Source organism: Lepidochelys kempii, chromosome 5 (genome assembly GCF_965140285.1).
Source record: "Lepidochelys kempii isolate rLepKem1 chromosome 5, rLepKem1.hap1, whole genome shotgun sequence".
NCBI classification, from domain to species: Eukaryota; Metazoa; Chordata; order Testudines; family Cheloniidae; genus Lepidochelys; species Lepidochelys kempii.
The window spans coordinates 113,744,979-113,762,420 of NC_136384.1; the positions used below are offsets into that span (position 1 = coordinate 113,744,979).

The following is a 17,442-nucleotide window of genomic DNA, read 5'->3' on the forward strand; positions in this document are numbered from 1 at the left end:
ACACAGACATTACAGACAACAAACTTACCCCAAGGGTCACGTAACCGCCCCTCCTTCACGTGGAGAACTCTCTCGCAAAACTCTCCTGTTAGCCACTCCTGTTTGCTAGCTTCCTTTTATTTACACACATGCCACACCACATCACACCCCTCCCTGCTTGTTATTTTCTCCCTCCACCCCACCAGAGCCCCTCCCCCCTCCGTGCACTCCAGCCAGAATCCATACCTTTAGTCTAACCTCCTTAGACCTGGGTAGGAAACTGTTTTCCTGTATCATGATATTTTCATGATTTCAAAAAATGTTACTGTTCTGCATCAGGATGAAACTGAGATCTCTCGCAGTTTTTAACAAAAAACAAACCCCCCAAAATAACACAACAGAGAGAGATCCCTGACTTCAGAATACATAATAGCCTGATGGTCAGGGCACTTGTCTAAATCAGGCAGACCACAGATTTGAACCAAGGTCACTCATATTCTAAATGAGTGCCTTGACCATCACGCTATTGTGAGGTGGGTCTGTCTCTGCTTTTGACTAGAAATGCCATTCTGGGTCTGAGAAAGCCAATAGGTTCCCACAGAATTTTGGTTTCAACAAATTGGCATTTTCCGACAATAAACTATTTTAATGAAAAATTCCTGGCCAGCTGTAAACCTCATGTCCTGTAGCCCTTCCACCCAGGTCCCTTCTCTTCTTATTTTTCCCAGGCAGATCTCCACCAGCCAAATTCAAAACTTGTTTTAAAATGAGTCTGTAAATACTTAAGACTATTAAGACCTAACATCTTTTCTTCTAAGAAGGTTGTATATGATGAACCAGTAAAATATGGGAGCCACTGATCTACTGTATTTCAACACTGCCTGAATGGTCAGTTTTTGCAAAACTCTCTCTAATAGTGCTGTAAGAAAAGAAAGTGTTATTTATAATGTTACTTGTATATCTTCTGTGTATATTTTTAATCATGTATCAAATTAACAAGTTTCCTGAAAACTCATCTGCTAATATCTTTTTTAAAATGCAGATGATCAGTTAACAAAATAATTAGCATTTCCAATTAAGGGGTGACACCTGTATTACATAGAATGCTATGAAAAAACAAAAGTTACCATGGATGCAATTACTTTTAAAGGTAACCTTAGTGTATTGGGTTTTTTAATGTTTATCATAGAAATTGAGGGCTGAAAGGGACGTTACAGATTTGTCTAGTCCAACTCCCTGTGCTGTCGCAGGGTTAAGTATACCTTTATAGATGTTTGTCTAACCTGTTCTTTTGTAACATGTTTGAACAGCTGTGTGAAATATGTGGTTGGACTTCAAATGTTAGTGATGGTATTAATACACTGAAACCATGTGATTGCAAAATATGCCCTTCCAGTTCTAGTTTTTAGTCATCTGTTTGAGTCTGCTGGCTTTAGTAATCAGTCACATTAAATTGCAGTTATTTATGAGCTGAAGAAAATGTGAGGTTACAGCAGTAAACTTTTATTTCTTTTCATAGTGATATTGATCAGCATAAATATCGGTAGATATTTCTGATCTTGCTGGCATATTGTGACTGTTCCTTGTTTTGTTTTTTTGCAGCCGTCGGATGCTTTGATATTGGGAAAGATAAAAAATGTTGACTGTGTGCTTCTAGCAAGGTAAAGAGCTCTTCAAAGGATTTTTGCGTTCCTCATGTCTTAAATAAAGTGGTTTGTTGAAGATGTTTCCTTTTTCTGTCTGTGTCAGATGGACTAACTGCTTCTTATGACTAGCAAATTAGGTCTGATCCTGCAAATGGCAAAACTTCCATTGACTTCAGTTGGGAGAAGAATCAGGAGCTTAAAGTTGGTCTGTGTGACATAATTTTGTCCTTTATAGAGCAGTTCAGGCATCTGGAACTCTTGTAAAACACTATCCATTCACAAACCCTAGCTCAATTTCAGTCTCCACTGGTTCAACAGAACTTTGTTTTAGTGCTACACTGGACCCTCGCTAGAACGTGGGGTTCGGGATCCATGCGCGATACCGCATTAACGCGGGGATTGCATTAGACCGGGGGCTGCGTTACCATGGATTCCAATTTAAATATTTAAATTTGGGATCCATCGCTGTGACTGCCCTGTATGTGAATCCGTGCTATAGCAATGTGCTCTCTATCAAGGGTCTGCTGTATTAGAGACTAGAACTTTATGTAAGAGGTACAGCTGTTCTGATTCAACTCGTCCTTCCAGGCATAATTGATCCTACAGTGATCCAATCCACCTTTCAGTGACAAAGGCATTGTACTCTTTCAGATTTAAAATGAAAGCAGATGCAGTAAAAGAATCTGCTTTGTGGTGTTATCCAATAGAGAGAAAATACCATAGAAATGTAGTGTGCCTTTCACTTGTAGCCAAAAAAGGTTTATAACCACCTCATAGCTTTTGCCAGATCATTTCTGGGGTCCTTCGTAAGGCTGGAAATAGGTCTAAAGGTGGTGGGGGTGGAAATTTGAGGAAATGTTATCCAGCCACGTTTGAACTTAGTAAGGACTCTTCCTAGGTTTTTGGAATTTTTTAAATCTAATTTCATCTAGTCATGATGACAGCTAACCTGGGTGAAGGTTGAAACTTTGCATGTAAATGGTTCTTAAGGAGTTGTGCCCTTGCTACTTTTTGGGGGGGCATGTGGTTAATTTTTAGATGTTGGAAAGGAAAAATCACTCCTGTGCATGTTTAATGAGCATCTAAACAGTTCCTGTAGCTTCATGAAGCATTTCCCTCTGCTATCGGTGATGTTTTACAAAGGATGTTTGGGGTACTGCACATGTTCTGCCCTGACTGACTGACAAGAAAAAGTGCAGCTGCTGGAGACATTTGCTTGAAGGAAAATGTAAATGTGTCACTGTGGTTTCATCAGCAGAATCATCCGGTCTAATCCCCTCCACATAAAAAAAGAAAAGGGGGGGAAAAAAAAGAAAATACAGCCTTAAAGATGACTTGCAAAAGTGAGGGGTAGGAAGAAGGGGCTTGTTCCCTCTTTTCCCCCCAAAAATTGGCAGACTTTTTTCTGTTTCCTTTTTAAGTTAGAAATCTAGATATTGTTTACTCTGAAAGACACTCTGGCACCTGTAGAACTAGTGCAGTTATGCCATCACAAGGAACTGAAGGCCGAACAATTATGAGAGGAAAGGATTTTTAGCCAGACTATTGGAATTTTGTTTGGTTGGTTTTTTGTTGTTGTTAATGCCTCTTTAGCTCCAGTGAATGCTTGGTTGAAAAGATGACTTTGTTAAAGAGATAGGGAGAGCTGGGATGTGTATGCGTGTGCTGAAACTTTAGTGATAGAGAGAGAGCTTACAATATACGTCTTTGAGACCTCCAAGAGATCCTCCAGCAAATCTAGAGAAAATTGGATTTTGCATTCTGGATACAGCCAAGGTTTAATTTTTTGTAGGGCTGTCAAGCGATTAAACAAAATTAATCGTGATTAATTGTGCGATTTAAAAAAATAATCGCACTGTTAAACAATGATACAATACTATGTATTTAAATACTTTGGGTGGTTTTTACATTTTCAAATATATTGATTTCAATTACAACACAGAATACAAAGTATACTGTGCTCACTTTATATTTATTTTTATTACAAAAATTTGAACTGTAAAAAACAAAAGAAATAGTATTTTTCAATTCCCCTAATACAAGTGCAGTAGTGCAATCTCTTTATCATGAAAGTTGAACTTACAAATGTAGAATTTTGTACAAAGAAAACCCCTGCATTCAAAAATAAAACAGTGTAAAACTTTAGAGCCTACAAGTCCAATCAGTCCTACTTCTTGTTCAGCCAATCGCTCAGACAAACATGTTTGTTTACATTTGCAGAGGATAATGCTGCCTACTTCTTGTTCACAATGTCTCCTGAAAGTGAGAACAGGCTTTTGCATGGCACTGTTGTAGCCGGAGTCACAAGATATTTACATGCCAGATGCGCTAAAAATTCATATGTCCCTTGATGCTCAACCAGCATTTCAGAGGACATGTGTCCATGTGGATGATGGGTTTTGCTCGATAAGGATCCAAAGCAGTGCAGACCGATGTATGTTCACTTTCATCATCTGAGTCAGATGCCACCAGCGGAAGGTTGATTTTCTTTTTTGGTGGTTTGGGTTCTGCAGTTTCTGCATCAGAGTGTTGCTCTTTGAAGACTTCTGAAAGCATGCTCCATACCTCATCCCTCTCAGATTTTGGAAGGCACTTCAGATTCTTAAACCTTGGGTTGACTGCTGTAGCTATCTTTAGAAATTTCACATTGATGTCTTCTTTGCATTTTGTCAAATTTTCAGTGAAAGTGTTCTTAAAATGAACAACATGTGCTGGGTCATCATCCGAGACTGCTATAATATGAAATATATGCAGAATGCAGGTAATGCAGAGCCGGAGACATACAATTCTCCCCCAAGGAGTTCAGTCACAAATTTAATTAACACATTATATTTTGAATGAGCGTCATCAGCATGGAAGCGTGTCCTCTAGAACGATGGCTGAAGCATGAAGAGACATATGAATCTTTAGCACATCTGGCATGTAAATATCTTGCGACGCCAGCTACAACAATGCCCTGCCAATGCCTGTTCTCACTTTTTGGTGACATTATAATTAAGAAGTGGACAGCATTTTCTCCCATAAATGTAAACAAACTTGTTTGTCTTAGCAATTGGCTGAACAAAAAGTAGGAGTGACTAGACTTGTAGGCTCTGAAGTTTTACATTGTTTTGTTTTTGAGCGCAGGCATGTAACAAAAAAACTATATTTGTGAGTTTCACATTCATGATTAAGAGATTGCACTACAGAACTTGTAAGAGATGAATTGAAAAATACAATTTCTTTTATAATTTTTACAGTGCAAATATTTGTAAACAAAAATAATATAAAGTGAGCAGTGTACACTTTGTATTCTGTGTTGTAATTGAAATTGATATATTTGAAAATGTAGAAAAACATCCAAATTTTTTAATAAATTTCAATTGGTATTCTATTGTTTAACAGTGTGATTAATCATGATATTAATTTTTTAAAATCATGATATTAATTTTTTTGAGGTGATCACATGAGTTAACTGTGATTAATTGACAGCCCTAATTTTTTTAATTTAAAAAGGGGGGGGGCAGAAATTTCCCATATTTTCTTGTGCTGCTATCTTCTTTTCTACTATGGTCTTTTCCTCTAGTAAAGTCACTGTCATGTGGGCAGTAATATGCCTCTTTTATGCACTGTATAAAATGCGATCTATTTTACAGTTTCTCTTAAAGGTAGATAGGCCTTGGGTCCTGCTTGGCTTACTCTGGTCTTGACACCTCCTGAGGCTTACATAGTAAAATGTAGGATTTTGGAGTGGTTGCCATCTTCATACTACAGTATCTAGTTCTCTGCTAAGTAAAATCTTTTTTTGTTTTTTCTCTTCCATTTTCTATACAGAATTGAGTTTATAATTTTTAAGGGTGGATATAGCACACCTGCTAATATGTCACTATTTGAGTATGGTGGGTAGATTCTGTGTTTGCCTTAGTTTGCGATTTTATTTTCCTCTTTATTTTCTCCTTTCCAAACTCTTTTGTGGCTGGATGCAATTGCTGATTGTGGAAATCGCATCTGGTTGGATTTCTCCAATATTTGTTTCTTTGGGTACTTTTTGTCTTCTGCTGTGTTTCCGTTGGCCTTTTTCCCTTTGGATTCTTTTCATAGCCTTAACTATCTAGTTTATTAAAGATGAGGTCATGAAATATTTTCCAGTAAAAAGGAAAAATGTCCTATTACATAAGCACAGAAAACCAAGAGAGGCTTGAATTAAAAAAAAATAAATCTGTGAATTGGGTGGGGTAGTCACTGTAGTTCTTTCAGAGCTGAAGAATTTGAGGTTAGCCATATTACTTACCATGGCCCTTCATGTGATTACTGATATCCTTGATTATTTTGGTTAAAATAAGTTATGTGCCGCCCTGTGGGAAGTCTTGCATTACGTCCCAGGATTTTGCCATGTAAGTCCCATTAATATTAGTGGGGGTCGTGTGGCTACCTCCCACATGTTACTTTGAAATATAATACTGTCTGATAGCCTGTTTATATTACTAGTTTGGGGAGACTTGGGTCATTTCATTGCACTTATGTTTATGTAACTATTCTTTTTTTCCCCTGCCATCTATGCCTTAGTGTGATACTCCTTTCCCCTTCCCCTGCTCAACAAGAACATGGTACTCTGAGATACAGACATGCAAACTGGAACTTATAGTGTGTCTAATTATGCTTCTTTGTATATCTTTAAAACTATACACTAGGATTCCCAAGGACCAAACAACAACAACAAAATATTAGTAGCCTTATCCTGATATTAGGTGTATACCATAGTATTTTTGTTCTGCCTCTTTAGACAATGTCAAACACGACTCTCCCATATACCTTGGTCAGTATAGAACTTGATTGTCTGGACTGACGTGGACAGCAGTGTTCAATATCCTTTTTAACGTAGTGTATTTGACTGACGTGTGGTGGTCTAAAAATGGAGTTTATTACCATTCTGGAGAGGCTGGGTAAGCCATTTTAGATGCTAGTTTAGCAAACCCGGATGTAAGATTTTAATGTAGACCTAGCCCCGGGGTAGTATTGCATCCTCTTCCAAAGAAAGAAGGAAAGATTGAATGTCATACAGCTTCCCCACCATGATTTGAAAAGATGAGGGGTGGAGGAAATACCATGTTTGTGTACTTTTTCGAGAGGGATGGGGTGTTAAATCTTCCACTCCCCCCTTTAACTTTTTTATCTTACTACTACAGGCTCTGTGAGAGCTGTGGATGGAAGGGTGAGCTGGATACTTTTCTGCCCATTTTATCATTAGACATTGCTGGTTTTGTTCTGAGTGCAGAATCTTATCTTTACTACTTATCTCTATTTATAATAGTGAAGATGTAAGAGGTAAAAGAACCCAGCTTGACTTTCAGATCCCAGATGGTGGTCATAATGCTGACAGAAAAATAACCTTTATATTTATAAAATTAAACACATCTGCTGCTGGAGAGGGATGATAGAATATTACAGTGTCACAGAGCCACTCTTCTTCTGATAACAGCACTGGCACATCATACGAGAAGTAACAATGGGGGCCAAGTAAATGGAACCTACAGACAGAATTTTTGTGTGGGCTCTTGTGCAAGTAAATCCATAAATGGATTACAGTACATGGGAAGTTCAGTATTGTCAACCCCTTGTCAACCAAGGGGTTGTCAACCAGTATTGTCAACCAAGTATTCAGAAACCATAAGATTTTTAAAAAAATAATAAATTTTGGGTACTTCATATTTACTTTCTGGGGTTTCCTACCATTAGGGTGCACTCAGGTCATGTTTTCAAGCTTTCCTCTACAACCATGAAAGCTAGAAACTTATTCTTTTTTAAAAAGTGAAAGCTGAAATTCTCACGTTCACATGACTCCAGGAGCTGATACTTTAAGAAATACATCAAATATCCCAAGACTCGTGATAAAATCCTCAGAGTTGGCAACAGTGTAAGTTATAATACAGTTCCATTTGTAGCTTTGCTAGGCAAATTAAATTTCCTGAACTCCTCATTGGTTGGTTGGTTGTTTAATTTTATTTTATTCATCTCACTTCCCACTTCTGTCTTTGCAGGCATGGGAGACACCATACTATTATGCCAACAAATGTCAACTTCCGTGCCAACATCTGGGCATTGAAAGAAGAGGGTTGTACTCATATTTTAGTAACCACCGCCTGTGGTTCATTAAGAGAAGAAATACAGCCTGGAGATATTGTTATGATCGACCAGTTCATTGACAGGTAAAGGAGCAATGTGATGTGTTTTGTAAAGTAGAGCCATCCAGTCATATTTGCTTTTAACTTAAATGGTAAATTCATTAGGGCAGGAAATGTCTTTTATTGTGTGTTTGTACAGCGCCTGGCACAATGGGGTCCTGGTCCATGACGGGGGGCTCCTTGGTGCTATGATAATAACAATTAATAAACATTTAAGGCTCACTGGCTTGAAGTCACAGTCTTCAGTATTGGAGCCAAAAAGGGAGCATCTTATGAGATGGGGAAAGGCTTTTGACTTCATTTCATGGAGGAAGTCACCTTGATGATTTTATTATTTGTATTATGGTAGCATCGAGAGGCCCCAACAAAACCCCAGTTGTGGGTGCTGTACAAGCACATAGTAAGAGGCAGCCTATGCCTCAAATATCTTACAGTCTAATAGACGAGAGAGAAAAGGTTGAAGAATGTGAGGATTATTATGCCCATTTTACAGATGGGGAACTGAGGCACAAAAATACAAAGTGAATTGACTGAGTGAGGATTGGGCACTTAACCAGGATTAGTGCATTCAAGTAGTAGCCCTTGCAAAAGAAAAGCTTTATTAAAGGCATTAAACAACCTGTATTTTTGTTTCAAATGCTGTTGAAGTTTTGTCTACTGTGTGTACTAGAAGAAATCCTGAAGCAATGCTTTCGTGGCTGTGTAAGTCTAGATATGGACAAGGCCCTTTAGAGAATAAGAAAAAATAGGTTTGCTGAATCTGCACTGCACTGCACTGATCTGATCAACAGTGAAGATCTAAATAACTAGGATTCATTGTCAAGGCTCAGTTCCTGTATCAGATGCGTGGGTTGCAGCAACATGCATTTAAAAACACGAGCTACTATGTTCATGCACGCAGAAGCAGTAGCTATATAGGAATGGGAAGCACACATCTGACATGAGAATCTGGCCCTTGTTGCTACCAGATAAAACCACAGCTCTATTCTTCTTCGTCTCCTGGACTTTTAGAAGCATAAACTCAAACATAATGTAATAATGAGTGGATTGTGCTTGTCAGTAGCCTTTTTTTTTTTCTTTTCTGACTCTTCTTAGCTTTTAATTACTCAGTTTGTAGAAATGAACATATAAACAGCCTGTGACTTAAACTTCGTTAGTTTATTTTCCTAGTGTCTCATGACTTACCAGAATGAGATATGTCTGTTTGTGAGACTTTAAATGTTTACCCTTCAGCTCTCAGCCTGTCTGTGCCCAATTACGTGACACTGGCTTTCAAAGTATATGCCCAAAAATCAGGGACAACACAAACTTATTTAAGGAGAGGAAGTATGACATTTACAATAATAAACAGTGAGGCTGCACTAGGACTGTGGGCTGCAAGGGTAACTTGTGCTCTGTTATGAGTTATGGCTTACTTAAGAGGTGTGAAACCTTTATTTTCATTTATAGCCCTGATCTTGAAGAGCAATATCTGTATTAGAGATGGGCCCAAATCACAATGTTCTGAACCCAAAGTGCACACAGGTAAATGGATCCAAGGTTTTACTTTGGATATCTACATCTGTTCTAAGAAAAGGAGTACTTGTGGCACCTTAGAAACTAACAAATTTATTTGAGTGTAAGCTCTTATGAAAGCTTACGCTCAAATAAATTTGTTAGTCTCTAAGGTGCTAACATAGCTGCTACTCTGAAACCTACATCTGTTCTGAGTGCATGTCTGTTAAACATGCATACAGTGACAACCAAGTTAGCAGATCTTAGTGAGGCAGAAAAGTAAACAACCAAGGCCATCATTTTCAAATTCAGGTGCCTACATTTAGGCACTCATATCATCTTTAGGCACCTAAATAAAAGAGGCCTGATTTTCAGAGGCATTGAGCATCGACAGCTCTTATTAACTTCTGTGAATGTCGTTCACAAGCCTACACAGAAGAGTCCATAGTAATTGTGCATATGACCGTGAACTTGCAGTGATAGTAGCTCTAGGAGAGAGTTAGTTCTTTAAGAAAGTCTTTAGAATTATTTTTGGGAGTAGCAGACTTGACTTATGCGCTTATCTCTAAAAATAAAAGCAAAAGCAATAATAATTTCATCTTTATAAACTGTTTTTAACTTGACAAAGAACTCAGCTTTGTTAAATTATGAATTGGGACAGAAATTAGGCCTATTTGAATTGTCTATAGAATTCTAAACACTTTAAAAGTGGAAAGAATTTTGGCAAGTTTTTTTTTTAGCACTGGGCATCTCTGGAGATAGACTGCCAGTTTTGTCCAACTGCATTGGTTGTGCTCAAGAATAAGGCCTCAAAATTCTGCTTCACTTGTGATGGAAAAAGGGTCCGTTGAGACAAAGCTAGGGATTTTTTAACATTATCTTGTTCAAGGACAAGCTGGATCTATAAAGTTTGGTTGGTTGACACAAAAGAAAATATGATTGTCTCAATGTCACACATTTTCCCCGCTTCCCTCCTCCGCCCCCCCCAAAAAAAACCCATACACACAAACCAGTTGTTTTGCATGTTGTACAGTGAGCTCCTCCTTCAAGGGCAAGCAACTTTAGGATTCTGTGTGATGACTTTTGGGTTGTGTAATTCTCACAAGTGGTGAGGCCAGGAATGATTCATTTGGGTCATCTCAAACTGTCACATATTCTGTATATGACTTATGCTATAGGGAAGTTATTTTAAGACTGATTTTTAGAGTTTTGAATCTTTGAGGGATATTTTGTATCCCTCCATCTGTTAAGCCAGGTGCCTTATTTACTATGACCCACCTGTGCAAGGTTCACTGAGGTTTCTTTATGGCTTTTTCTTCAAGCAAAGACTTGAGAGAGGGAGACGGCAGGAGAGAGAGAGACACACACACACATTCTTACTATTTTTTAGTTTATATATATGCATGTTATTTTCTGACAAGTAGCTCATTTGCTTAAAGAAATGTTGGATACTTGAGCATTGTTTATAGTGATTCAGGGGTCAAAGGCAGTGTATTTTCACTATGTATCTATTTTTGTCTCTTACTACATGATCTCATTGACACTATTCAATTAGACACCAGTAGAGGTGTGCTGATGTGTGGATGGATTTTTACCCTTGATGCTGACCAAAAACACTTCCGTGGTGTGTGTGGGAGCCACTAGAGTTCAGTTTGCTGCAAGATCCTGATTTTACTCTGACATCAGTGGATAATGGTTGTGAAATTATTATTTTCAACAGGAAATGAGGAGTAGTTTATGACATTTTGGGGTGCAGTCCAGACTAGTGAAGGGCTGTGTCACCCTGTCCGTGCAACATGGGGTGCCTTATCATGCTTTGCTACTGTAGTTCCCACCTGGGCCACTCACCAATAGTCTAATAGCATGCAGGTCACACCCTGAGAGTCTGTGTATAGCCACAATCCTGGTCCAGCAATTCTGACCTATCAGCAAACACATTTCAGTTCGGATTTTGGCTTCTGTTACTAATTTTGAATATAATGTTGTTGCATACACTTTACCATGATATTATTGACCATTGAGTTCTGAGTTTTCAAATGATATCTTACAAGGCATATTTTTTACAAATATTATTGCAGTAGTGTGTAGGGTGTGAGTACAGGAGTGTATTCCGCCACACACATGAAATTCAAGCATCTGCAAAAGAAAAAAATCAGCAGAGATTTGAATTAAGATGGGGAGATGCAGGAAAACTGCTGTAGATAGGAGCTATACAGGAAAAGACTCTTGCAGAAGCAGTACAGTGCTGAGACTGTGCAGCAGAGGGACCAAGTGGAGAGCAGTACAGTCAAGTGATAGGAGCACAGGGAGGGAAACAGACACAAAGGTCAAAGAAAGAGAGTGGAACAAATCCTTGGAGTGTTTTAAAAGAAGAAGGGTTGCTAATAACATTTCTGGTTTCCCAAGAATCCTAATGAAGGTGTAGTGTGTACAGTGCTTTGCTTCCCAAAGAGTCCCCTTCATTGCAGACTGCTTCCTTGATTACCCATTCCAGTTTCTAACAAAAACCTGAGAATGTTTTGGGGGATTAAAAAACAGTGTATTTATACCTTTTTGCAAATATGTGAATTTAATGCCAACGTTTTGTAAACGTACTGCATGTGTAACTTTTTGTTTGTGTGTCTCATCCTCTAGCAACTTAAGAGGAGTCTGTGGGAAAATTCCTCATTCTTTTATCCTAGCTTCTGGCAGTTTTACACTGCCTGTTAAGGCTGAATGCTTGCATGTCTAGGCTTGTTTTCTGCAGTGCCATTAATTTTAAATTGTAACCTCTCACCAAGTGCCTTTGGTTGTATGATGTGCTGTTTCTTGGAAAACTGAAACCAGTGTGATTTTAAATATAGCGCATGTCTAAGTGGCTGAACCCCTGATAGAAGCCCTTTTTGAAAAACTGTTTCCTGTATTTGCAGGTCATGCTGTAGCTCATTTATGTACATTTTGCTTAGAATGCAGTGTTGCCAACGCTTACAAATTTATCACAAGTCATGGATCTTTTTATCACCTGCTCCTTCCTTCAGGCGATTTGGGAGCAGGTTGCTGCAGTCACCTCACTCTCACTTGCAACAGCTCCCATTCCCCTGGCCTCTGCAAGTACCTGCTTCCCTAGCTGCACCCTTCTCTCTCCTGCTGTCTCACCCCTCGCTGTTCCCTGGCTCCAGCAGGACTTCTACCCACCCCACTCTGCCCCAAGCCCTCCCTCCCAGTTCCCCTGGAGACCCTACTTCTTCAAGCTGCACCTCCACATTTTGTCTGTCCCCTTTGTCATTTACCCTGTCTGCCACTCCCCTCCTGCTCTTGTGTACTTAACCTTTTCCTGTCTGCCCATCTTCTTTCTTTCTTTCTTTCTTTCTTTCTTTCTTTCTTTCTTTCTTTCTTTCTTTCTTTCTTTCTTTCTTTCTTTCTTTCTTTCTTTCTTTCTTTCTTTCTTTCTTTCTTTCTTTCTTTCTTTCTTTCTTTCTTTCTTTCTTTCTTTCTTTCTTTCTTTCTTTCTTTCTTTCTTTCTCTCTCTCTCTCTCTCTCTCTCTCTCTCTCTCTCTCTCCCACTCTTACAAATCTTTATTTCACAGTCACCTCTCAGTTTTCCTCCTGTTAGCTACCTGGGGCAGCTGTACTAGTCCTAACCCATTGGGCATCCCCACATCCCTAACTACCCCTTATTCTTTAGTCTTTTTTTCTCTAGTTCCACCTCTGCCTTCCCTCTTGAATGCCTGCTTAAAAAAAAAATTTGAATACCTTCAAAACGTTCACCTCATGAGTCCAAGTAACCATGTGATCTTACAATTGCAACTGAGGTGCTGTTTCTCCTTTCCTCCCCCTATTATTCGTTGCTCTCACTTATTCTGTCATGCCTAAAAGTGAGACAGTATAAGCTCCTCAGGGTAGGCACTGTATCTGTCTTGTTTTGTAAAGTGCCTAGCAAACTTAAGGCACTGTATAAATAATAAATTAGCTTTCAGTTATTGGTACAAATAACAGCACACTGATTTTCTCATTTCCTCCTAGGCTTCTTGCATTGCTTCTCTTTACAGGGTCCCAGTATGACTACATGGGTTAAAGACCTTTTGCTCAGACACACAATTGCAGAGAATCATGTACAACCACGATCTGAGTCTCAAAAGAGCAGAAAGCGTGTATAACTTGGCCCCAGCAGCAGCAGTCCCTACCACCTCCCCGCCACATCTTGTGGGGGCATCACATGAGGCAGGAGCCCCCACCTCCTAGAGTAGGAAAGAGAGAACACCAGATTGACATCTACCTAAGCATCGTCTGGACCTAGCACGTTGCCAGCAGCCCACCTCCCCTCACCCCCGGATAACAGCCTTCTGCTGTTGCCAGTTAATATAGTTCATCCTGTAGCTAAAGGGGGAGGCCGTTATAATTGGACATAATAGAATTTTGTTTTTATCTGTTTGTTTTTTTTTCTGGAAATGAACAATGAAATTACACACAAAAAGACTGCATGTAAAGAAAGTCAAACAGTCGAAAGCTAGGAAATGCTAAATTTGCTGTTGCCTGCACAACCTTAATGCAGCCCCCTTGTTTAACTACATGATCACACACTATATTTCCTGCAGGACCCCTATCTTATGCAGTGCCCCGGCTGCATATGCAAGAGGGGGGCAGAATTAAGGTTGCAGGGGCAACTGTAAATTTAGCATTTTCTTAACTTTTGAGTGCTTGACTTTGCAACCTAAGTACCATTCTTTTAAAGTGCTTTTTTGTACGTAATTTTATATATTAAGGGCCGGTTCTTTTAAAAATGTTGTTATTGCCTTTGATTATTTCTGTGTGTGCGTGCAAATTGTAGAAACTAATGATTTTTGTTTTATAAATGTAATGAAATAACTCCCTGATCTTTTCCCTGCTTCTGTCCAAAAATCCCAGCTGAGCCACAAACCACGTTGTAGGCAGTGACCACCACCCTCACCCTTTTCATAGACATTGCCTTTGAGAGAAGTAAGTCTGGAAGAGTTCTTTTGATGATACAAGCTGTTGTTTGTGAAGACCTACTGCACTGCTCCCCGAGGCACTGTGCAGGTTTCTGTCCCACCTGTTGCAGAGAGCTGCTGGTAAAAATGTGATGAGAATGCAACCTGTAGTCTGTTTGCACTGGAAAGTTCAGTGGTGAAGGTATGCAAAGCAAGCTTCTGGGAAGAGGTGTTACCACATTAAAAGGCTGCTTCTACATTTGTCAGTTTTGTTCCTCGAACTTTCTGTATGACGTACCACTGAGACAGTTACAAGGCAGGAGCTTCTTGCCTGGGTGGGAGGGAGGGGGTTCCTTAATGCCCCCGGAGACAGAACCGAGATACCACAAAAAAGAAAAAAACCGAGCACTAGGATTAGCTTTCATAATGAATTTTAGTTTTGCCACTTTGTTACTAGTAATGCTTTGCAGAGGAAGAAAGGGGAATGTGGGATGGACTTAATGGGACTGGGTGCGCAATGAAGTGGTTTTAGATTTAGTCAAATTTTGACCACTGGCATGGACTTAGTGATATAATATAACACTACAAGAAAAACGTAAGTTTCCATACAAAATGAAAACATTTAGCAAAGGCTACTTCTCTCAGCCAGTCTGCATATTTACAGTTTCACTTTGAAGAGTGGCTGTAAAAATAATATTGTCTGGCTCCATGTTTCTTGTGCCTCAGTGACTCCATATCAGATTCGCTCAGAGTACATTAACCCTATGGACAGCCTGCTGCTCTGCTTAAATCCAATAACAGGCTGTGTAAAGGGAGACACAGGCACAGGGGCCCAGCAGGGCACGTTTGCATACTCTCTTAGTCCATGGAAGGGTGGGGCCTCTGCACCAGCCCCACATAACATCCTTGAGGGCAAGCCAGGAAAGGAGGCCATGGATCCACCATTACCTGAATTCTGCTGCCTTCCTACTCTGTGCAAGTGGAATGAAGGGCTGGAATAGCAGTGGTGAGGGGTATACACTGCTGTCCCCTTCCCTGGAGACAGTCTGAGGTAATGGATTTCACCCAGACGTGTATACCTCCAAACAGTTCACCCCCATAAAGCTCAGTTACTTGAAATTCACTTCATGTGTATATAAGGCCCACTCCCCTGCAAGTAAATCTTTTTACTGCAGACTTGACCTAGACCTGAAAGTCAAACCTTGTTCTTTCTTGGGTCTTACATCATAATAAGTTCAAAGATTCCACAACAGGAACGTAGTTTTTAACTATTTGTCTTATAATGGGGCAGAAACCAGAATACAGTCTGGCTCCCTCTTGCCATAGCTTCATTGGCTCTGCAGGAAAACAAGAACCAAAAATTAGAAACCTCATTGGTAGATACAATTCTGGGGAGAAGAGAAACAGGGTACGGTTCTCATGGGTAATGTGATGCCACTATTGCATAGCGACTTTTTTTTCCTGTAACTGTTTGTCGTTCGGTTACAGGTAATTCCAGACTGTCTGGCAATATCTGCAGCCGTTACAACTAGTCATAACTTGAAATCCTGTTGCACCTATAAATCTGTCAGTGCACCTAGTAGTAATCACTTGAGATGGAGAAAGGAGCATGCCAAAAATCAAATTAGCGTACAGTTATGAAACAATCACAAGTGCTTTGGTAGTAATGCTGACTAGCAGTTATTCAGGTAATTCAACAAACAGCTTCTGCTAACTAATTGCATCCACATAACAAGGAAAATATCAATTATTCCTTTAGGATTCAGTCTTAAAACAGCAGGTGAATAGTCAGCCAGAAAAAAAGAAACAATAATATATATTTCACAAAGAGAGAGACACCTAAAGAGAACACAATTTAATGCTGTAATACAGGTAAGGGACCACTGATCAAAGTGTATGTGAGCCATAATGCTAATAGGGCCAAATTGTGGCTTGGATATCGGGACTGCACAAGTAAATAAGTAAGAGGCCGTAAGGCATTCCCTTTCACTAGCTACCCACATCATCATAGGTAGCAGGGTAAGTGAGGAGGGAGGCTCTGTAGAGATACTCCATATCTTTCCCCCCCTCCACCTCCTGCCCTCTACACAAGTAGGTGAGAGGAGGTGGGCAGAACCTTAGCTCTTCCCCCACGCGCGCACACACATTCACACCTCACACACATTCACACCTCACACACCCATGTAACTGGCACATCTAGAGTGACAAGGTGTCCTGATTTTATAGGGAAAGTCCTGATTTGGGGGTCTTCTTCTTATATAGGCTCTTATTACCCCCCACCCCCTTTCTGATTTTTCATATTTGCTGTCTGGTCACCCTAGGCACATCAAACATTAAACCCAGCACAGTTTATTCCTTCCTTGGAACAGTGGGGAAACTGGGAGGGAGATTGTGACACATTGAGTGTGAAAACATTGTCAGAGTAGATATAGTCATGATCTATCCCTGGGGTAGCAGCTCCCACATATTTGAATCTATATTGGAAAGTCTTTGGTAAGGTTTCTCTATAACCTTTGGTATATGAGCCACAACTAGGGGCAGAAATAGTTCAAATATGGTAAGCAAGAAACTCCAGTCTGGGATTTGCTCAGGATCATTTCAAGTGAAAGTGACTGGCTAATAATGTCTAAACTAGAATCAAGCAGGAATAGGATTATCTCGCTTTTCATTTCCTCCCATTCTAAATAATTCATTAGCAGACACTTGACACAGGGAAATCACAGACTAGTATGTGATATTAAATTAACTGGATTCTGGTTGCCGCCCTGCTTTATCCCATAAAAGGAAAATTATGTTACTGTTTTGACACATTTCATATAGTGTATACAGTTTTGCTTACAAATTTAAATTGCTAACCTGTCTTGCTGTTGAATAGCTTCATATTGAAGAGAATAGTACTCCTTTTTAAACTTTAAAATGTTTTCTTCAAGCTTCCTTTAGTATAAACCATGCCACTGGAATTTAGTATTTAAAATATTTTTAGAAAAGTGCTTACTGGTAACTTGGAGGAGAGATTTTTTACAAGCAATGTGAATAATGCAAAGTTTTCTGCACACATCATTGTTCATACAAGTGTTTAAAGACAAGTAGAAAAAAACAAGAAACTAACTGTTCAAATATTGGTTTCCCCTCTTAACATAAACCAGAACTTAAGTGACATCACCACTTATTAAAAAGCTGGTGCTAAAATATAAATGAAAAACTGATTAGAATGTTGTACTACAGCTGAGCATG

At 39.4% G+C, this 17,442-nt stretch overlaps 1 protein-coding gene across 1 annotated transcript in view; it reads left to right on the top strand.

Annotated features, from left to right (window-relative positions):
• The window catches only part of MTAP (methylthioadenosine phosphorylase), a 55,581-nt gene that overhangs the window by 17,433 nt on the left and 20,706 nt on the right, over positions 1-17,442 (top strand). Inside the window, exons 3-4 of the mRNA XM_073345512.2 lie at positions 1,582-1,640; positions 7,643-7,810. Coding sequence (XP_073201613.1) covers positions 1,582-1,640; positions 7,643-7,810 — 227 coding nt within the window. The remainder of the gene's footprint in view (positions 1-1,581; positions 1,641-7,642; positions 7,811-17,442) is intronic.